General features: G+C 45.5%; 1 protein-coding gene across 1 annotated transcript in view; it reads right to left on the bottom strand.

Annotated features, from left to right (window-relative positions):
• Positions 1-846: 846 nt before the first annotated feature.
• Scnn1g (sodium channel epithelial 1 subunit gamma) overlaps positions 847-22,354 on the bottom strand; it is a 33,875-nt gene continuing 12,367 nt past the window's right edge. Inside the window, exons 7-13 of the mRNA NM_017046.2 lie at positions 8,701-8,799; positions 6,562-6,679; positions 5,702-5,780; positions 5,562-5,619; positions 5,313-5,374; positions 2,494-2,569; positions 847-2,159 (exon numbers count right to left, since the gene is read on the bottom strand). Of these exons, the coding sequence (NP_058742.2) occupies positions 1,779-2,159; positions 2,494-2,569; positions 5,313-5,374; positions 5,562-5,619; positions 5,702-5,780; positions 6,562-6,679; positions 8,701-8,799 (873 nt within the window). The 3' untranslated portion in view covers positions 847-1,778. The remainder of the gene's footprint in view (positions 2,160-2,493; positions 2,570-5,312; positions 5,375-5,561; positions 5,620-5,701; positions 5,781-6,561; positions 6,680-8,700; positions 8,800-22,354) is intronic.

Here is a 22,354-nt window from a genome sequence, read left to right as displayed (position 1 = left end):
GAGTTAAGCAGGCGTGGAGATGGCTGCAGCCAAGAAGTGTGCGTGTCCATCTACTAGAGGACAATTAAGCCAGATGCTGTCGGCCTTACCTTTGACACACCCAGCAGTAACTCCAGCCTTGCTGGAAATGTTCCTGCTGGTGACATCATGCCAGATGGAGCCGGCCAGCTCCACAAATCTCAGGACACAGTCCTCAGCTCTCCTTTGAGCAATGCCCCAGGGAGCGTCTGCTGCATGTTCCCTGTCAGCACCAGTTGTGGCCACCAGGACAGGCTTATGCCCTGGATGCTTGGCTGCATCAGCTCACTTCCCCACGGGAGTGCCATGTCACCTAGCCTCATCACGACCTCTCTCCTGCTAGTTGACCCTGAGAACCAGTGGTAGAGGTGGTGACTATAGGCACAGGCATGGGGAGGAGTGGAACCCGTGTCTTGTAGAGTCCCCACAGACTCTCTTTCATGAGGACTCTGGAATCTACCAGTCTCTGTCCCTGTGTGACACTGAGTCTCCAAGTCTTTCTCATCTGTGCATGAAGGAACTCCTTCTAGTCTAGGTCCTTGGTGCTAAGCCTCCTCCTTTTTCCACCCCAAGTGACATCAGCTGCACACTTAATGCATGCAGGGACTGCATTCAGGATGGGGATGAGGGTGCTCATCACAACATGGCAGGCTTCTTGGGTTCAAACCCCATATCTGCAACTTCCTGGCTAAGTCGTCTTGAGCAAATAACCTGCCCTAGTTGCTATACACCCTTATTGGACTAGCCTGGGTGCTGGCCAATGTTTTAATTACCCAACTATGCTAATTCAGCTTTCATAGCAGCCAAAGTATAAATAAATTGGCACGATTGCCTATCCACAAAACTTTATTTATAAACAGTAACATTTGAATCTCATATAATTTTCACAAGTCACAAAATATTATCTTTTTGATAAATGTATATATTAGCTATATAAAAATTATAAACACATACAGACATATACACACATTCATACACACACTCTCACGCATACGCATACTCTCAGTTCAAAGACAAAATAAAGGATTGGGCCTATAGGCTGGTGTTTGTTATGCCCTAGAGTAACTTATGTAAGTGCTTGGTACAACTCAAAGTATACCACTTGAGCTGAGATTGTGGGAATACCATTTGGCAGGAGTGTCCAGCTATGCCCTTTAACTGGCTCTTCTCTACTGCCCCACCCTGCTCTCAGAGTGGGGACATCCTACCACACCCCTTGGCTTCTCTCTACTGTGCCCTCTCCAAACATGATCCCCAGGCTCTGGGCCAACTGTCTGTCTGAGGCCACAGAGAACACCTTGTCCCAATGTCAATGGTTGAGGTCAGCAACCAACTGTTAGGATCCAAGGATGGTGCTAATTTCTTCTATCACACATGTCAGGCAATAGCTGGCTGGCCTTGCTACCCAAGATCATGTGCTTGAGCCACAGGCTAAGTCAGGGTTAGCGTGGGTAAACTCCTGAGTTTGGGGCTCTGAAGCATGATTCTCTCTCAGGATCCTGTGAAGAGCCCACTGTTGGCCCAGGCCATTACTGCTAGCTCTTTAGCTCATAAGTGCCAAGTCCAGGTTGTAGCATATAGCTTATTCTGGAAGTTATGAGTGTTGGGGCAGGTCCCATCAGGTTCTTCTGTGGATTCTCATGCCCTATCCGGTTCACAGCAGGCTGTTAGTCATGTATTGAAAGACAGAGCAAGGATAGGAGGGCCATCTGTGTCAGGAAGAGAGCCTCCTCAAACCATGATTGTTTCCCAATCCTGTCTTACAACTCATTGGTCAACTGAGTGTCTGTGAGCTGGGATGAAAAGGCTCTATCCAAGCGCAAGGTATTGTATCTGGGAGGTGGTGTGCCAGGCACCGTGGACCCCGGGGCTGGAGGCAGGCGCATAGCAGAGGTAAAAGTGGGCAGGTCATCGTCCGTATCCAGAGCTGGATTATCCTGGCCTTGCCGGCTGGAGGGAGTCTCAGTGGAGGGCGGTGTCTGCCTACGGGCCCACCAATCCTTGGCTTTGTGCCACTGACGGCGGGCGATGATAGAGAAGAAGTCAATGAAGAAGACTTCAATGATTTCAATGACACAGACGACTGAGCAGCTCATCCACAGGCCGAGCTGTCCACCAAAGTTGGACAGGAGCATCTCAATCTGCAAGGGAAACCATGCTGTACACCAAGATGGACTTTCCCAGGTATGGTACATATGATAAATCCTGCACTCAGGGAGCAAGGGCAGAAGGATGATTGCCAGTTCAAGGACAGTCTCTACCTAGTGAGACCCTGTCTTGGAAAACAGGAGAGGGTTTTCACAATTGGTCTCAGCTACAGGCCTGTCTCCTTTCACTTGGGGTTTCCTCTCTGAGGCCTGATTGCCCTCTGGCAGCAAAACTACATCAGGTCAGATCCTGACAAATTGACTGTACCCTTAGACCAGGTAGACAGGCATATTGGTGGACCTGTGACTGGATAAACAGACTACTCACACTGTTGGCTGGGCTCTCCATGATGGATCTTTGGTTCAGGTCTTTGTAGAATATCAAGAGCTTGGCCAGGTCAGTCCTGCAGAAATTCCAACAGGTGGGGCTCAGGCGGGTGGGAAGGCTTGGCTTCCTGCCAGGTGGCTAGCTCCCAGCGTGGCTGTCATTCCCCTCCTGCCCAAGCCTCTATCATGACCTGTGCTCTTAACTTCCTCAGACTATTAGAACCTGGTCCCCAGGTCTCTTTCTATATCCCAGGGTGCGTGTCCTACTTGGTCCTTGTACTGACTGGTTTAATGCGTCAACTTGACACAAGCTAGAGTCATCAGGGAAGGAGGAACCTCCATTGAGGAAATGTCTCCATGAGGTCCAACTGTAAGATATTTTTTCAATTAATGATCAAGCGGGGAGGACCTAGCCCATGGTGGGTGGTACCATCCCTGGACTGGTAGTTCTGGATTGAATAAGAAAGCAGGCAAAGCAAACCAGCAAGCATCACCCCTCCGTGGCCCCTGCATAAGCTCCTGCCTCCAGGTTCCTGCCCTGTTGAAGTTCCTGTCCTGACTTCCTTCAGGGATGAATAGCAGTATGGAATTATAAGTCAAATAAACCCTTTCCTCCTCAACTTGATTTTGGGTCATTGTGTTTTTCAAAGCAATAGAAAACACTAGGACAGACCTGGATCTCAAGGCATCTATTCACTAAAAAACAAACAAACAAACAAACAAAACTGTTTCTCAACCCCTAGAGGAAGCCAGTTCACACAGCCACCCTTGCATCAGATTTTGACACTGGTAATTGTTTGGTTATAATTGCAGAATCATATAGGAGACTAGTAGGTGGTGCAAGTGAGAGATGTAGGCGGACTCCAGTGATGGTAAGTGCAATAGCATCTAACGCCTATTAGCATTTGCAGTGTCACCAAGCACTGGTGAAAAACCCATGAGTGAATGAATGCAGTTCTCATAATGTCGCTCTGAGGTACAGAGCTGTGCTTTAATCATCTCCCTGCTACACCGATGAGGATAAAGAGACCCAGATTGGGTTCATTCTCTGCTTAGCTATTGAATGAGCAGGTTCAAAGCCAGACCCGCTTGGCTTCAAGGCCATGCCCTAAACGACCATTTTAAACTCTCTCCCAATAGGGCAGTGGAGAACTGGAAAGTTCATGCCCATTCACAGCCCTTCCTCTTACGTGGCCATCTGATGTGATGAGAGAATGAACGCTACATGTTCATTGCACATTTCATCTCTCAGGGAAAGCTGAAAATAAAGTATGGCTTTTATGGAGCTAGATTTGGCTAGGGCTCACCCATCTGCACTGGTTGCAAATGCTCAGTCTTGTTCTAGGTTGTTGTTTCTTTAGTTATGTTTATTTGAGACAGCTTCCCAAGGAATAGCCTAAGCTCGCCATGAACTCTCTCAACCCTCCTGCCTTAGCTCCAAAGTTCTGGGATTACTGATGGGCTAATTCTATCTTCACCTTTACACTGCAAGCCCCATGGGGGACCAAGTGCTTGGTCACCTGGATGGCCACACACTCTCCCAACAACTCACACACCACCTGGCTTTAAGGGGATGCTCTGGGTTGGAGACCAGATTGGCTTTTACTGGGTAAAAACCCTAAGGGGGGACATAGTAATGGCCACAGTGTGGATTTATATGGCGTGGGTTACAGAGGTGAACCCAGTCTTTCCCATCGTTGTCCCCATCTGCTGAGATTCCTGATCTCTGGCCTAGATAATTTTCGCTAAGAGTATCTCAGAAATGAATTTCTTTGTGAAAAAGGTCCAAGTAGGATTAGAAGATAGAAAGGTAAAAGGATTATTTATGTAAGGTGGGACACACTAGCAGGTCACAAAGCAAGTTTTAATGGGCTGTGGTGGTAACTGCTACATAACTGAGTAGACTAGGCGAAGCTGGGCATGATCATGATTGCTCATGGTAGGTAGAGGCAGGAGGATTAGAAGTTCAAGGTCATTCACTGAAACCAACTTGGGCTACATAAGACCTTCTCAAAAACAAAACAGAATAGAACAAAAACAAAAAGGTAAAGAAAAAAGACAAAGAAAGAGCAGAATATATGGAAAGGCATATCCAACATGTTTGCCAGTTGAGATGGTATGGGCACAAACCCATCAGATTGGTGTATGGTGATCAAAAAGGATGGAAACCCACCCTCCCTCTGTGTCTGTTGGTTCTGCACACATATGTTCAACCAACCATGGAGGGGAATTTTTTGGAGAGGAGAAATAATTACACCTAGATTGAGCAGGTGCAGACTTGTTTCTTCAGGTTCCCTGAACAACCTAATCTAATAGCTATATTTCCATCGTGTTTACATCTCACTGGGCATCACGTGTACTCTAGAGATGACTTAAGCAGATGAGAGGATGTGGTGGGTCATATGCAAACATGTACCATTTCACATGCAGGACTTGGGCATTCAGGGATGTTGGTACTCATGGGGAGATGTGGAGCAGATCCCTGGAGGAAATGGGAAGAGAACTATGAACAGTAGCTTTGGCCACAGCATTGTGTGCCATCTGAAAATCAGCCCAAGTGCTTTGTACATCAAGGAAATACTGTTGCCTTATTCCAGTTATGGGCCCAATGGGCCACAATGCAAGACGTATTTCGTATGGTGGATCATGGTCAAACAAAAGTCAGAGCAGGGCCTGGTTCACGATAGGAGCTTAGTAAATATTTGTTGATTAAATGATCGAATGAACGAAAAGGTGAAGGCTCGGCAATGAGGAAGCAAGCTTAGGGCCCAGAGTCTGTGGCAGACAGAGGCAGAGGGAACTGGGTGGAGGTAAACTTACTTGTTGAGCTTTTTGTTTATTTGCTGGCTTTGGTCCCAGGTGAGAACATTCAGCAACCATTTCTGCGATGGAGAAAGAAAGACTGGGCTTAAGGCTACCCAGTGCCCTCTTCTTCAGCCACATACACAACCTGTCTCTGGCTTTGGCTGTGTTGCTGTATCCACCCAGGAACTATGCCCCCCCCCATTGTAGAATGGATGAGGACACCAAGGGCTCCAGGGGGTGTCAGGGAATGGAAATAGAGCTTACCTCGGAAGCCTCAGACGGCCATTGTGCCAAGCTGGTGGTCAGTGTCCATTCCTTAAAGCTGCGGGGAGAAAGGCACAGAGTGAAGACAAGCCACTGGCCTAGCAAAGTCCTACCTGCCCCAGTGCTCCAGGTCTACTCACCTACAGGATTGCTTGCACACTGATTGGCAGCCCAGTTCTTCCCGGACAAAGGCCTGGTACAACTGGTAGTAGCAATACACTGAGGGACAGAGTAGAAGGTGGTATGAACTTTGGGGACAAAGCGCCCTTCTTAGGGTCACCTGTGGAACCTCCACCATCTTGTGCTGGTTATTTATGTTTACACCTATTTTTTTTTCAGCAAGTGGGAGCGGGGGATGGGGTGGTTGGGAAGGGACTAGTGCTGGTTTGTGATGTCAGGAAATGGTATCATTTCCTGGTGAAAAATATGAGTTGGGAGCTGGGTGTGGAGGCCTTTAATCCCAGCACTCAGGAAGTAAAAGCAGACTGATCTCTGAGTTCAAGGCCAGCCTGGTCTACAGAGTTCTAGGATAGTGAGTTCTACACAGACAAACCCTGTCTCAAAAAACCAAAACCAAAACCAAAACCAACCAATCAACCAACCACACAAAGAAACACCATGAGGGGTGGGGAGGTTAGGCAGCTCTTAGATTCAGTTCTGTGACTTCCTGTCTGTGTGTCCTCAGGTAAGTGACTTAATCATTCTGAACCTTGGCTCTCTGTTCTGTGAAAGAGCACTATCAATAGTGCCTTTTAGAGTTGACTATGTGGGCAAGCTATTAGCACAGGCTGGGATGTAGCACTCAGTACAGAATTGAAAAGTACAATCCAAGCCAGGCTTGGTGATGTAAAGGGCCTTTAACACCTTTTCAGGCAAAAGGCAATAGAGACGGGGACTCAAGAGCATCATAGGGAAAGCCATTCATTGACAGGGCAAGCCATTGCGTGGCCAAGCTGATTCCCATCCTGGGGTGTGCAAGGCTGGAGGAGAGATCACTTACTCCAGTTGGGGTGTTGCTGGTAGTTGCAGTAATTGGCTGCTGGAGGCAGAGGCTGGCTGTACTGGGCACAGCCACATTTTTCCACCATCTTTGTTTGGAAGCATGAATAAAGGCAGATCTGAAAGAGAATACCAAGGAATGAGTTTAACCTCCTTGCAGGTAGAGACCGGGAACTCCCTGCTTCCTCATCCCTCATTCCAAAACCCTTTCTGACCACACTGTCCACAACACATACATACAAAATTAAAGAAAAGTTTTAAAAAAAAACGTAAAGACCACTTTTTTTCCAGCGTGGAACCTTTTACCCTCCATCAGAACTGTGCCAAGAGGTAATGCTCACAAGTGTGAGTGTGAAAGGGTTTGTTGACAAGGATCCCTGCTGTAATCAGGTGGACTTTACCCTGTCCCCTCATAATGAGTTCATAAGAAAGATGCCCTGGGTAAAGCTGAGTGACAAGGACACACATTTTAATGTGTTCATGTCTTTCATGCACAATCTCATGCAGTAAGTAATATTGTACTTATCCAAAAAAAGGGGAAAAGGCAGAGATTTAAGTAATTTGCCTGAGGTTACACCGAATATAGATATAAATTGACATTTGGGCCAGGTGTGGTAGTGACACCTATAATCCCAGCACTCAGAAAGCAGAGGCAGGAGCATAGGAACTTGGTGGGCCAGCCTGAACTACATAGTATGTTCAAAGATATATTGAGCTACAATATAAGGAGCTACAATAAGATCCTGTCTCAGGGAAGAAAAACAAAATGAAACGAAACAAAACAAAACAAAAAACAAAAAAACAAAAACAAAAAGAACAAAACCCCAAAACACTGAGATTTAAATCTGAACACCTTGGCTTTGAAGCCCCTACCCTATACTAGAAGCTTCCTGGGCATCGTGGTCATAATCCTGAGAGTCCAGTGTGGAGGACTTGGAACGTGAGTGCTGACTGGATTGTTCGGACTGTGTGGATTAAGAGTTGCTCCGCTTTCCCCATTTACCTCCATGCAGCACTCTCATGGGAGAAAATGGTCTGGAACTTCATTTGCTACATAGACCAAGTGAGCTTCTAGGGACCCACCTGTCTCCATGTCCCATCTTGTCACTGGTAGGACTACAAGCACTAATCTGCCTTTTTGGGTGGGTTCTGAGACTCTGAATCCAGGTCTGAGACTTTCTGAGGCAAGTGCCTTACTACCTAAGTCATCTTTCTAGCCTCCTCTCCCACTCACCCCCCATCCCTGCTTTGGTCCTTTTATTCTGCCAGGATGCTATCTATGGGCATTCTAGTATCCTAATAGGAGGCCAGCCTCAGAGTTCCAGCCTCTAAGAGTAGCTGTAAGTGTCCACCACTCATTGGACTTAAGGGTTGAAAACTGCAATGCTATTAGAGCCAGTGATGTCTTATGCTAGATGGGGGTGGGGCAGATCTGTGTCTATCAGCCAGTCTACAGCTTGTTCAATGTGATGGCTCCTCCTGTGGTCTGTCCTGCTGGGATATGAACTCCCAGATCCCAGATCACTACTACTACTACTACTACCACTACTACTACTACTACTACTACTACTACTACTACTACTACTACTTCTCTTCCTTCTCCTCCTCCTCCTCCTCCTCTTCCTCCTTCTTTAGAGAAGCTAGAAATATGGAGTTTTGTTATGGCATTTCCTAGTTTTTTTTTTAATGTCATTCTGACTAGAACAATCAGCATGCAACCTGGAGGAGTCCAGGAGCTGCCATTCGGCTCACACTGATCCCAGCATTGACTGTCAAGGGGTACGACTTCCCCAAGTCATAGGGCACAAATGTACCTGGAAGCCAATCTTTTGACCCCTCGCCCAGTGTCTCCTGCTGAAGGTTTCCCTTCCGCCTGTCCTTTGCCAACACCCATTTAGCATCAGACCTGTCTGCCTCGTACATTGTGTTCCACACAAACCTCAGTGAATCAATTAAGCTCTGGTTACAGAGGACCGAAGAAGACTGGAATCAGCTGGCGTCGTTTGTCCCTGAGGTCTTTGGACCAACCCCAGATATCTTCATCCTAGTTCCTGGTCCCAGGCACACCTTGGCCTAGATATAGCTTCATCTTTTGGATCCAGGCCACAAGTCAGAGATGAGGGCCCCCGTCATGCCATACCTGGAGGGAGTAGGCAGCGTTGTAGATGTTTGTGACGGGCACATCACTGCCATCCTCTGTGCACTGGCTGTAAGGTTCGCTCAGCTTGAAGGATTCTGTCTGCAATGGTAAGAGCACACAGTCATCTGTGTCATCCTAGGGACCCAGATAGGAGGATTCCCCTGAAGTTAAGTAATCGTTTAGTTCCTCACCTAAGTTTATCAATTACCTAGTAGGTGTCTGGTGCAATTGTAGACCCTGGGGAATCCACAATGGGAAACGTTGACAAGTGCCCTGCTCTCACTGAGCATATATGCAGGAAGGGTAGACAGCTAGAGCACCAGTGAGACACCTTGTCTTACTAGCTTACTCATCGATGAAATGGGGTGGAGATATGAGGCTTAGTGGGTAAAGTGTTTGGCTCATATGTGTGAAGACCTGAGCTTAAATCCCTGAGTTGAGAATCTACAGAAAGCTGGACACAGTAGAGCCTGTGTCTGTAATCCTAGCACCCTGACCAGGAAATGGGAGGCAGACAGAAGACTCTCTAGAAGCTTGTGGTGCATCTAGCCTGGGAGATGACAAATCTCTGAGGTTGTCTTTGACCTCTACTTGTGTCCTGAGGCATGTTCATCAATACACGCGCACACGTGCATGCAAACACACACACACACACACACACACACACACACTCTTGCACACACATGCACTCCAATTCTTAAAATGAGATAATTTTGGATAATGCTCAAGGACACTGGGTAGAGAGACTTAGGAGGGTGAGACATTCAACCTTTTAGACTGATTAGTAAGGTCTCTAAGAAAGAGTCCTTTGGCAACTTATGGTGTAAATGAAATAACTTCCCACTTGTCTGCTATAAAAGCCCCTACCTCTTCTGAGTGATGTGGGCCCTCTCTGGGACCTTACTCACTGTACTTTTGCAAAGTATTTCAGAGAAAGAGTTCTCTTTCTCTGCTTTTATGCCTTGGTAAATTCTTTTATGGCCTGTGATGGTTGGCTTTAAATATCAACTTGCCACAACTTCACAGCAGCAGGGGAGAGAATCTCAAGCGAGTAATTGTCTTTATCCGGTGGGTCTGTGGCTATGAGTGTGGGGAGGTGGAGTCTTGATCATTGCTGAAGTAGGAAGACTAACCCTCAATGTACGTGGCACCATTCCTGACTGGGGCCGCAGGACAGCGGGAGAGGGAGACTGAGCGGCGAGCAGGCAGTAGGGTGCGTGCCCTCCTCACCGCTCCTGACTGGAGTCAGGTGACTCACACTCGGGTTCCTCCATTTCTTTGAAATAATAGACTACAGCTTGGAGTTAGGAGTCAAATAAGCCTTTCCTTCCACCAGCTGCTTCTGCTCAGGGTAGGTTTGTTTTGTTTTGTTTTGTTTTCGAAGCAACAGACTGACACTGGAAACATGGACCATGTCACCAGCTTTCCCTACAGAGCTCCCCAAGGCACCTTTGTTAGGTTAACTCAATATAAAATGGTAGAAGGGAGCTAGCCCTGTGCAGAACTGGGGGCTGAGTGCCAGGCAGGGGGAGCAGCAAAGACTGAGGTAGGAAGGGCCATGGTGCCTAGAACACAGCAAGCAAGAGAAATCTCTGGGTCTGAGAATGTAGCTCAGTAGTAGAGCTCTTGTCTAGCCTGTGTGAGTTCAATTCCCAGCACAGGCGTCAGGGATAGAGATCTCTGGCAACAAATCAGAGAAGGAGTTAAGGCAAAACCACCACCCTGCTAAGAAACCTGGATCCAGCTTTCTGAATGGTAAGGAGCCATCTGTTTATCTGTTGGACGGGGGACTGGGAGGTCAGGCAGAAGTGTGGAGGGTATGAGATGCCCAAGGTTCCTGTCCCCGTGGCAGGGCCCATTTCCCTGCCTTCTGGTTCTGGATGTTGACTTTCTTAGAAGAATTAAGGAAAACGGAATGCCAGCCTGATCATAACGGTAGTGGCAGCACTCCCACTCAAAGGCCAAAGACCTTATCCAACCAAGTTTGCCTCCAGCTAAATTGTCCCAAGGCAAATAAACAACCCAGACACAACAAAAAAGGGAAAAAAACCCCACAAAACAAAACAAACATATAAAAAACCCACCAAATGAACAAAAACATAAGGATGGGGAGAGAGAACATCTCTGAAGGGGAACAAGAACTAAACAGAAATTGTAGCCAGCCTAGAGCGAGGGTCTACAGTCTGTGAGAAAGAGTGTGTGCACCACACAGCCATGCACGTTGTTGTAGATCAGGGATAAAGAGGCACAGGATGGCTCATAGACAGAAACAGGCCGGAGGCCCCGTCCACAGGGTGCTCTTCCCCTGTGGTTGTTTTGTAATTCATCTGCTGACCTGTTAGTCTCCCTCAATTAACTGTGAGTTCCTGAAAGGCAATTGGCCATGCTCACTCTGAAACTATGGAACAGCAGAAGCAAGCAAAGGAAAAAGTGACTGCTTTACCCCGATAGACAGACAGACAGACAGACGGACGGACGGACATGCAGGTTCTGCGACCTGCTCTTTTCACTAGTACACTAGTAACAAATGAGCTTGTTTCCAGTCAGTGCAGAATCCATGGGCTTAAAACCGAATGGCAAATCCATGCAGAGATTCTAGTGTTTGGCCAGGCTGGGCTGGGAAATAAGAGAATCCAAACAGTAGCTTTGTCCAAAGACTGCTTTAGTCCCTGTCACCCTGCGGGGTGTTCCAAGCTGCAAGTTCCTTAGAATCTTGGAGGGCAGTGTCCACAGAGCCAGTCTGCTATAGGCTCTATTTGCGTGCTACAGCAAGAACACCATCTCACATCCAGGTAAGGAGGTCTGTGCTTAGGTGAACTGAGTGAGGTCAGCAAAGGTGGCTGGAACTCGGGCAATCCACGAGTCCTCAGAAAGCATAGACGTTGTAGAATCCAAATGATGTCTCAGGACTCAGTGGTCTTAATTTGTAATGCTGCTTATTCCCTGGGGAGCCTTGGGTGGTTCAGGGCTTTCTCCTCCCTCATTTCTAATAGGTGGAGGTCTTTCTTGCAGAGACTCACCTGAAGAGCTTTGCCAGGTGTGCCCTGCCACACCTCCAAATCTGATTCATACCAACTGGTCCTGAGATCCTGCTCTGTGTTGAAAGTCAAGCTCCTGGCTTCACCCAGGCAAAGGTCTGTGAAAAGAACCCAGGCTGCACAAGGTGGAGCTGTGTCTCCTGCTGCCTGTCTCAAAACTGTGCAACGCCTATGTCTGTCACAGAGCCCTACAGAAGGTTGAGCTGTAAGCAAACTGGTCTCCCAGCCCACCCAAAGCAAGACTACGATCTGTTTCTACCATGTACATTTTAGAATGGGACTTTTTTGGGACAAAAGATGTTCTCTTTTATAGAAGGAATGCCCACAGCCCACCTCTATCCCAGGAGGATGTGTCTGGAATGGCGTTCAGAGAAGCAGCATCCAAGACTCAACCCTGCCTCTGGCATCTTCTATGAAGGTGTAGGACTCTAAGCCCTCCTGGGGACTCTGCAGCAATCACATGATGACCAATGGCCAATCACCCCTAAGCAAGCTGCAGGGACAGGCTCACTAGCTATACAGTTAGAAATAGGGGGCCACGGGGTTGGAGTAAATCTGAATTCAGATCTCAACCATGCTACCTCAGACTGAATTATTTGGTTTCCCTAGTTTTTGTTTTTTTTTTTTAGAATAATTTACAATTTGCTTATGGTAATCTCTTACCTGTGCTGCATAGTTAATTTTAATGGTCATCCTGACAGTATGTAGAATCCTCTAGAAAACACATCTCTGGGTACGTCTGTGAGAATATTTCCAGGGGTGTTTAACTGAGGAGGAAAGACCATCTGAATATAGCCACACCATTCGCTCTGTTCATCTCTGTGTCTCCTGACAGAGGACAGAATGGGACCAGCCATTCCTGCCTCTGTAATAGGCTGTATCTTCAAACTGGGAGCCCAAAGAAACTGTTTCATTCTTACATTGCCTTCTTTGGTTGTGGGATGTAAAACCATGCCAGGAAGTTTGGTACGGTAGAGCAGAGACTCAGTGGTCACACATCTGATGCTTAGGTGACTCCTCACTCCTGCAGGACTCTTGGCTTGGAACACCTGTCATGCTCCCACAAAAGAAATGTGTCCTATGGTCACATAGGCTCAAAACAGTTCTCCAAGCTAATGAGGTACCTAGAGGCCCAGAGGGCTTAGCCAATAAGCTTCCCTTTCCAGACATTCCTCCCTGCAAAAGGTATTTAATCTCAAGCTACCCTGACAAATGGGTGTGGTACATTATGCATCCATTTTCTACCATGAACAACCAATAAACTGTTTAGAACCATAGACTGTCATTTTCATCGAGATCCTCCGTGGGGAGCCATGAAAAAGGTATTCACCTACAGAGCCTCAGCTTAATTCTCTGTGGAGGGCCTCTGTGCTCCTAGCCACAAAAGCCACCAAGCCTGGCTCTGCCAAGCTAAGGACAATCACCGCTAGGAAAGCCCGAGCTTCCCATCCCCCACAGCTCGTGGCTAGACACTATCCCTCACCAGTGGGCCCAACTCCGTTCTCTGCTTTTTCTGAGACTCCCAGTGGTGCCTGGAGTCCAAGAGTCTGAGAACCCTACGTTCCTCCTGGCCCGTCCCAGCCTTGGGGATGCCCAAACCAGCTCTGTCTTTCCTACATATCAGACTGTGCTTTTCCACCCCCAAACAGTGTCTTGGTGCTTCCCCACAGCCAAGCTCCCGCCCCTGTGTGGTGTAAGTGCAGTCAAACTCCCCATGTTCTGCCTCCCCAAGAGGCAGTGCCCGGAGGTGGAGCAGATGAGGTCAGTATTTTGCCACAGCAAGGAGAAAAGTAAGGAAGATATCATGCCAAATCATTGAACATCTAATAAAATTGACTTTCTAATAAAACAAAGTACGATAAGATGTTGCTTAGTCCCCTCTTCTCTAAGGAGGAAGAAAACACCTTCCTCATAGTGCATTGCACAGGCTGCTGGAGAGGAAGAACAGCCTGTCTCAGGTAGCACATGACATCACAGTGGGTTCCAAATTCTTAACTGGAGAGATGGGGATTGTGAATAGCAAACTCCTGCCTTCCTGTCCCCTACTCACCATTTCCTTTCTTTTTAGTTTGGAGACAAGGTCTCACTATGCAGCCTGGGAATGCCTAAAACCTGTAATCCTACTGCTTTGGCCCCCTGAGTGCCAGAATTGCAGATGTGTGTCCCCTACCTGGTGACTCAGGGTATAGCTTTCCTAGCTCTCAGGACTTTTTGTGAGCCAAATTGTTTATTTACTTAATTTTACTCTGAAGAAAGGTTTTGGTACCGGTGCCAAGCCCTGTTCTGTGATGGGAAATGTATTTGACCTGAGATTTTTTTTTTCCCTTTAGAAATAAAACACGTGAGATTTTGCCAGGGAAAAACTCAATATCACAATCTCAGAGAGCTTCACATATGGCTGCTAAGAGAGGGCTGTGGTTCCAGTCAAGGGTCCTTCCTCTTTGTTCTCTGCCCCTGCTTACTGGTAGTGCTAAGAAAGTGCTTAGTCCAGAGCTTCGACACAAAGGTCAGTTTTAATTATTAGAGTATGAGTGCAGTCCCTTCATGACTCATTCTCTCCCAGCACAGCAGCACAAGTGACTGGTGTCCCCAAAGCTGACCTCCAGCCAAAATAAACCCATTTATCCTTAAGTTACCTTCGCCAGATATATTGTCTGCTGAGACCTAATTGACCACTGGTAATCTTTGCCCCAGTGGTCCACAAATACATTTTTCCCACAATGAGCAAACTGCAACAACTTTAGGTTTTCTCTCACAGCTTATATATGCTAACAAGATCTCCTTTTTATAGGTTTCCCCCTATTACATTTATTTATTTATTTGTTTATTCACTTTACAATCCAATCATAGCCTCCTCCCCCCAATATCTTAAACATACCATGTCTGTGGGAGCTTGCGACAAATTAGCCAAGTCTTGCCATCTCGTAAAGAGATAGTTTGCTCTCCACAGGCTGAATCTGAGTAGGTCACATGACTCACACTTTGGCTGATGGTTATGAACAAGCCTGACACAAGCAGATACTTGAAAAGTGCATGCACATCAGAATTAGCCTTCTCTTGCTGACCTTGAAGACTGTGCCACCCATGTGAACATGTCAAAGCCAGTCATCTGGTAAGGAGAGGCCACAGGGAGGAGACACAAGGTGACCCAGCAGACCTAGCACTGGACCCTACATGCTATGAACATCACAGGTTGAGGTCAACACAGTCTGGTCTGGATCAAAGAAACTTCCCAGCGGGGCTGGGGATTTAGCTCAGTGGTAGAGCGCTTACCTAAGAAGCGCAAGGCCCTGGGTTTGGTCCCCAGCTCCGAAAAAAAAAGAACCAAAAAAAAAAGAAACTTCCCAGATGAACCCAGTGCACTGTCCACCCCACAGACTGACCTAATACTGGGTGGTTGCTTGGAGCCACTGGCTCTGTAGATGGACCGTAAGGAGCAAAAGTTAAGTGATACTAAGTCTGAGCTCAGAATCTTCCCACCCCCGAAAACCTCATCTTAGCTAATGGCATTCTAGTCTGTCCAGTCGTTCAAGCTAGAAACCTAAGTTCCATTCTAAAACCTTCTCCTTCATTGCTTTCTGTCATCAGGAGATACAGAGAGGCATCTTCAAGTCATCTGAGTCTTCATCGTTCTTATTCCTATCTGACCTGACATCTTCCTACCTCATTGGGAGTATTAAGAACCACCCATTTGTTCTCCTGACCCCACTTTCTCTTCCTCCTCCACCACCCTGCATTCACCCATCTAAATTACAGATCTTGTCCCATCGGTGTCCTTACTGCCTGGTGACTCAAGCATTCCTTCCCTGGCCTCAGTTAACCTTTCAAATTCGACCTGCCTCTTGATTCACTTCAATCCACAGTTGGGCCTTACTGCAACAGCAGGGGGCCTTCCATTACAGAGAATGCAGCCTTTGAACTTGTTACCGTAAAGTGCACAGTGGGCCTGGGTATGGGTTACCCGTGATGGTACTTAGGCTGAGGCAGGGATTGGTGGGTTCAAGACTGAACTGGGCTACACAGTGAGAGCTTGTCTCAAAATAAATATAAGGGTGATGATGGTAATAAAGACATGGGGATGTGGCTTTACTGGTAGGGAATTTGCCTAGAACACCAATACAATAGATAGATAGATAGATAGATAGATAGATAGATAGATAGATAGATAGATAGATAGAGGCAGACAGACAGAACAAAACAGTAACATATATAGTCAGTTGAAAATGTGATTTAAAACTTTATCTTAGGACTGGAGAGACGGCTCAGTTATTAAGAGCTCATACTGTCTTAGGACCTTAGCTCACATCCAAGCACTTACACTGAACAGTTCATAGATGCCTGAAACACCAGCTCTAAGGGATATAACACTTTCTGGCCTCCATAGACACCTGTATATGCGTGCACGCGCACACACACACACACACACACACACACACACACACACACATGCACACACATATATGCACACAAGTAAACAAATCTTTAAAAATAAATAAAACCGTATCTCTATTGCATATGCTGATCCTTTGTCATTATTCTTTAAATAATACAGCACAACCATGAATATAATATTTACATAGTATTCATATTTAGAGGGTGTAGGCCCTATGCAAATGTGACCTCATTCTATATAGGGACCAGATTGATCACCAAAGGATTGAGTCAATTATGAGTACGAAATGTTTGGAGAAATGCATTGCTGGCTGGTTTTTATATTAACTGACAGAGCTAGAGACATATCTGGGAAGAGGGAATTTTAATTGAGAATGTGCCCCATAAGTTTGGCCTAAATACGAGTCTGTGGTGCATTTTATTAATTGCTGATTGATGTGGGAGGGCCCAGGCTTCGTGTGTGTTGCCACCATGGGGAGGTAGTCTTGGGTGCTAAAGAAAGCAGGTTGAGTAAGCCATGAGAAGAAAAGACAGGAAGTAGCATTCCTCCATGACCTCTGCATTAGCTTTTACTTTCCACTTCCTGCCCTGACTTCCCTGTGTGAAGCTAAAAAGATGAGGTAAACCCTTTTCCCCAAATTATCTCTCGTCATGTTATTTTATAGCAGCAGTAGAAACCCCAAGTAAGACTATGCATTTATAACAAAAATCTATAGGTTTTTCAATGATTTACATAGTGTTTATATGATATTGAATATTATAAGTAATCTAGACATGATTTAAAGCATATAGGGAAATGTATGCAAATACTGTGCCATGGATTTTGGTATCAGTAAAGAGCCTTAGAAGCAATTTCCTTCCAATGCTACAGGCCAACTAAATACCATAGAAACTTATAATACCATGATGTCAACATTTATACAACAAAATTTAATGTTGTCATTAAAAGTGGAGGACTATCTAGTGCCACGGAAGATGCTGATGATGTATTTTGAGTTTTGGGGAAATAAAAACAGGTTACAGGAGAGTATTCTCAGGAAAAAATATTCATTTTAATAACATAAATCAACAAATTTAAAAATTGGAAAAGACAATTGCAGGGCTTTTCTCTACTTGCAACTATGGGTGGCAAGATGGAGAATATTGACTGTCGACTTGAGTGCCTTTAGAATCACCTAGAAGACACACCTCTGTGGGTATCTGTGAAAATGTTTCTAAAGAGCTTTAGCTGAAATGGGGAAACCCATCTCGAATGTGGGCAGCACCATCCCCTAGGCTGGGGTCCCAGACTGGATAAAGGAGACAGATAAAAAGTGAGCTAAGCACTAGCATTCATCTCTCTGCTTCCTGGCTGTGTAACCAACTACTTCCTGCTCTGCTCTGCACCACAGATTGGATCTTCAAACCGTGAGGCCCAGTTACATCCATCCTTCTTTATATTGCTTTTGTCTTTATGTTGTGCTTTTTGTCTCAATGAGAAAGGTAATTGAAGCAGGTTAAAGAAAGGAAACTCTTTGTATTTTGTTACATGTTATAAATGTTTCTTTGTGTTGCAAAACAATTTGTACTCCCAGTTAATGGTGGAAACAAATTGCTCAAAATATGAAGTTAAGACATTAAAAAAATTTTTTAGAGAAAGAAATATACTCAGTTTCTACTTTACATCCTGCAGAAAAGAAACCAAAGCAGGTAAAGTATTAAATGAAGTGGTAAAGTAACCGGAAGAACATTCACTTCAGTATCTGATATCGAAGTGGGAAAATCCTCAACAAACATACTGACAAAGGAAAGGAAACAGAGGCCGCGCCTGTGTAACACTCAGTGGTTTTCATTCAAAAATCCTGTAAGAAACTCAATGGAAACACAAACTAGGAAATATGTTTTCAACATATACAACTAATTTTATATATGCAAAATTAATATTCTTCATATATGATACAATGATATATTGTTTATAGTAATACAGACATATATCATCTTGTGTATTTATCTCATAAAAGAAGGGGTTGTTATAAAGATAAGCCTTCCTTAAGATCGCTGCAGCCCCTCAAACAAGTCTCCACATGTATCCCAGAATGGTACCAAATCTGTTACTGCTTCCACCTCCTGAGTGCTGGGATTGCAAGCACTCATTACCATGTCTGGCCACACCTTTTCTCTTAAAACATGCACAGTAATGCTAGTGTGTTTTTCTGAGCATTTGTTATTTGCCAAGCATGTAGTGCACGTAACTCAAGTGCCTAGCAGACATGAACTCACTGAACTCTCACCAGTCCCAAAGCAGCAGCTTTCTCACATCCCGTTACAGATGAGGTCACTGAGGTACACAGATTAGATAACAAAAGTGTAAAGCCAGACCCTGTGAATCCTAAGTCCCTGAGACACATAGCCTTGTGAAAAGAATTTATGGGCAACTTGAAGATGAAGTTGAAATTATGGTTGGGTTTGCAACACAGTGAAGTTATCTCTCTGCTTCATGATTCAACCCTACAGCTCTATGGTGTGAATAATCCACCCTCGTTCACTTCCTCAACTCCCATTCACCAGCTAACCTATTGTACTCCAGTTTCTGTTCTGCTTCTTCCACTGCAGGCTCTCCTGGCAAAGAGCACCAAGCCCTCTTGGTCTCCAAACTCAGAGAATGCCTCTCAGGTGCACTTGGCAGACCTTCCTGGTGCTCCCTCCTATTTACCTGACAGATTCTTCCTGGCGTCTGCCTCTCTATTCTTCTTTTCTGTTCAGCTACTGAATAGTTCATGTTCAGGGTTCTGTTTCAGGTCTTGGATGATGGCATTTATTTCTGAATCTAGGATTATCCCCTAAATTTTCTTCTGAGCTCCAGGTTCAAAGAAAGCATCTATTTACTGGATATTTTTTAATAATTTATTTATTTTTATCTTATGGGCATTGGTGTTTTGCTTGCATGGATGTGGGTGTGAGGATGCCGGATGTCCTGGAACTGTTACAGACAGTTGTGAGCTGCCATGTGGGTTGCTGGGAAATAAACCCGAGTCCTCTGGAAGAGCAGCTGGTGCTTCTAACCACTGAGCCATCTCTCCAGCCTCCTTACTGGGCATTTTATTTTCATCTGTTTTTGCCCTTGAGACACAGACAGCTGAGCAAGTCTTGCATCTTCTCCACACTTCCTATTTTATTCCTCAATTCTGAGTCTGACATTAACCCGCCCCACAGACCACCCAGGACCCCAAATATCCATGAAGTCTCCCCCAGCTTTTCTGGCATCCATCAATTGTCAAACACTGCTGGTTTAACAGTGCCTGTACACCTCAGTCCCCTCACCTTCACAGCCATGGTCCTGCTGAGCGAAGGTCCTTAGAGTTTTCTCTCTGGGACTGCTGTGAATGTGCTGTCTCCAGCATACTGATTGCACTTTAACCAAAGTGATCTTTTTAAAAAACAAAGTCTCACTATGGAGGCCAGGCTGGCCTCAAACTCCTGCTCTTTCTGTTGCAGCTTCCTGGATGCTAGACATGTGCCACTTGAGACACAGACAGCTGAGCAAGTCTTGCATCTTCTCCACACTTCCTATTTTATTCCTCAATTCCGAGTCTGACATTAACCCGCCCCACAGACCACCCAGGACCCCAAATATCCATGAAGTCTCCCCCAGCTCCTACAGGCATGTGCCACTGTGTCCAGCTTTCAAGGTTAAAAATGTAAATACATAAACTATCCAATAAAAAAAAGAAAAAAAACCCAAAGCTTTACTGTGTGACTTAACATCCTACCCCTGACCCTGTTGTAACTGCCCTGCTCTCTATCTGGATCAGCCCTTCCTGACATCATTTGCCATCATTTCTCTTCAAAGATTCATTGTTTGGGAAGCTTTTCCAATAGCCTCTGTTTGGCTATCCACTCCTCCAGTTGCCCACCCATCCATCCATCCATCCATCCATCCACCCACCCACTGTTTCTTCCTTCCTTCCTTCCTTCCATCCACTCATCTACCCAGAAATTACTGTGGATATGTTATGTTCCAAGATCTGAGACTGAGTATGAGACAGACAGGGTCCAGGTTTCCCCAAACATAAGCACTATGTAGCAGATGCATGTTGATTGATCAATCATTTGTGTGTGTGTGTGTGTGTGTGTGTGTGTGTGTGTGTGTGTGTGTGTGTGTCTGTGTGTCTGTGTCTGTGTCTGTGTCTGTGTCTGTGTCTGTGTCTGTGTGCTGTGTGTCTGTGTGTTGCTAGAACCCAGAACATTGTGCACACCAGGCAAACGCTCCAGGTGTGTTGATTTTTGTCTTCCTGTCTTAAAGATTGGGTTCATCTTTTGATATTCAGAGTCTTAGACATGTTAAGTCCTATAGGCCTTTAAAAAACAAGAAAAAGTTTGTTGCCCAATTCCCTAAGTCTGTCTATCAGCTTAGCACACCCAGTCGTAACAAATAATAAGTAAACAAACAAACGTGAAAAATGGAAAAGGAAGTCTAGTTCGTTTGGATTTATTCTTAGTGACTCCCTGCTGACCTCTCAGTAATCCTTGTCTTTGTTGTCGTTGTTGTTGTTGTTGTTGTTGTTGTTGCTGTTGTTGTTGCGCATGGTCATCAATCATACTCTGGCTGACTGGCCCTGCTGTATGGCTTTGATTTTCTACAGGTGTAGCGGAAAACTCGACCAGATCCTTGTTTATCCACCATCGGTATAGAGCGTGTTTGCTTAACAATATGGTGGGTGTTTCCAAGCTCAAAACAGAGATCCAGAGGGTGGGTGAAATCCACTTGTTTTTTAACTTATGCAAGCTTGCTTAACATAACTGTTTGCAGACACTATGAGAGAGAGAGAGAGAGAGAGAGAGAGAGAGAGAGAGAGAGAAGAGGCAAAGAGCAGGTGGAAGAAGGAGTTGGACTTTTCAGGGTGTACAGAAAACAGCATGGGGAAGGTTGGGTGGAAGTGGTCACTGTTGTCATCTGGGAGCTTTCAGCTTATTGGTGAACGAATTAGTGGTACACCAGGTCTTTCAGTTCCTCACTTGAGCTTGCTGAACAGTCAAGTATGTTTGTGTCTCCTTGGGAAATCAGCATTCACGTAACCTAAGCTGTACACACTACATTGGAACAAAGGTCCTAAGCGATGTGTATCTGAGAGCATCGGTATCCCTAGACGTCTCTCAGAATGGTTTTCTTATCATCACATTGAAGCAACGGATGTCCTGGGTACCACTGCCATCCTACTTCCTCATGAATCTTAGATCCCATTTCCTCAGAGTAGCATACCCTGAACTTCACCTTCCCTGAGTCAGTGCCCCAATCCTAAAGTTCCAATATATATCTTCAAATATATGTGTTAGAAGTGTAATTCCAAAACCCACATGTTATTAATATTTGGGGCTTGGATCTTTGGAGATCACTAGGATATAAGAACATGAAGGTGGGTCCCTATGACGACATTAGTAGTTTTATAAGAAAAGGAAGAACAACTTGAGCGAGAGAGCTCACTCTGTGAGGCCTCTGCTCTATTACAGTGCAGCATGAAGACTCTTTACCAGTGGCCGTGTTGGACTTTCCAGCTTCAAATTACAAGTCAGACAAAAGTCTCTATTTAGAAACAATCCAGTTTTAGGCATTTGAAAAGAACACTGACCACGACACCCTGGATATGCTCTTCCAAAACTCTCCTACTACCTGCCTTTTGTTTTGTTTTTGGAGGTAATGCCTTTCCATGAAGCCTAGGCAGGCCTGGAACTTCTCAGCCTTGGCTTCCAATCGATGTTCTAAGGTTGAGACCCAGACTGCTATGCCCATCCTCTGTCCGCCTTAATAGCACATAGTGATTATAGTCTGTCTCTGCATAGTTACTCACTGTTGATTCTCTCCTCTGGATTCCCCTGTATGTAGCACTTGTGAGGTACTCAGAAAATAACTGTTAGATGAATTAATGACAGGTATCAATCAAATCTCGGATGGCGACCACATCACCCCTAACCCCTGGCTGAGAATCATGTACATTTCTAAGCCACGTTTCCTAATAGCACTGACTCATGACCATCCTAACATCCTAGTTTAGAAAATCTGGCCCTGACAGCCAAATGGATTGGGGAACCATTGTTCTGGAGACTAAGTTTATGAGGCACAAGGGCTGGGAGCTTACAGTGAGCCATTAGGCATAGATACAAATAAAGACACTAATAGATTGTCTGGGTTTTCCAGCACACACACAGGCTTAAAAAAAAAAAAAAAACAAAACTCCACCAAGGAAAAA

Source organism: Rattus norvegicus, chromosome 1 (assembly GCF_036323735.1).
Source record: "Rattus norvegicus strain BN/NHsdMcwi chromosome 1, GRCr8, whole genome shotgun sequence".
Classification (NCBI taxonomy): domain Eukaryota; kingdom Metazoa; phylum Chordata; class Mammalia; order Rodentia; family Muridae; genus Rattus; species Rattus norvegicus.
The sequence above is the reverse complement of the archived record's forward strand: the minus strand, read 5'-3'. Positions and strand labels throughout refer to the sequence as shown.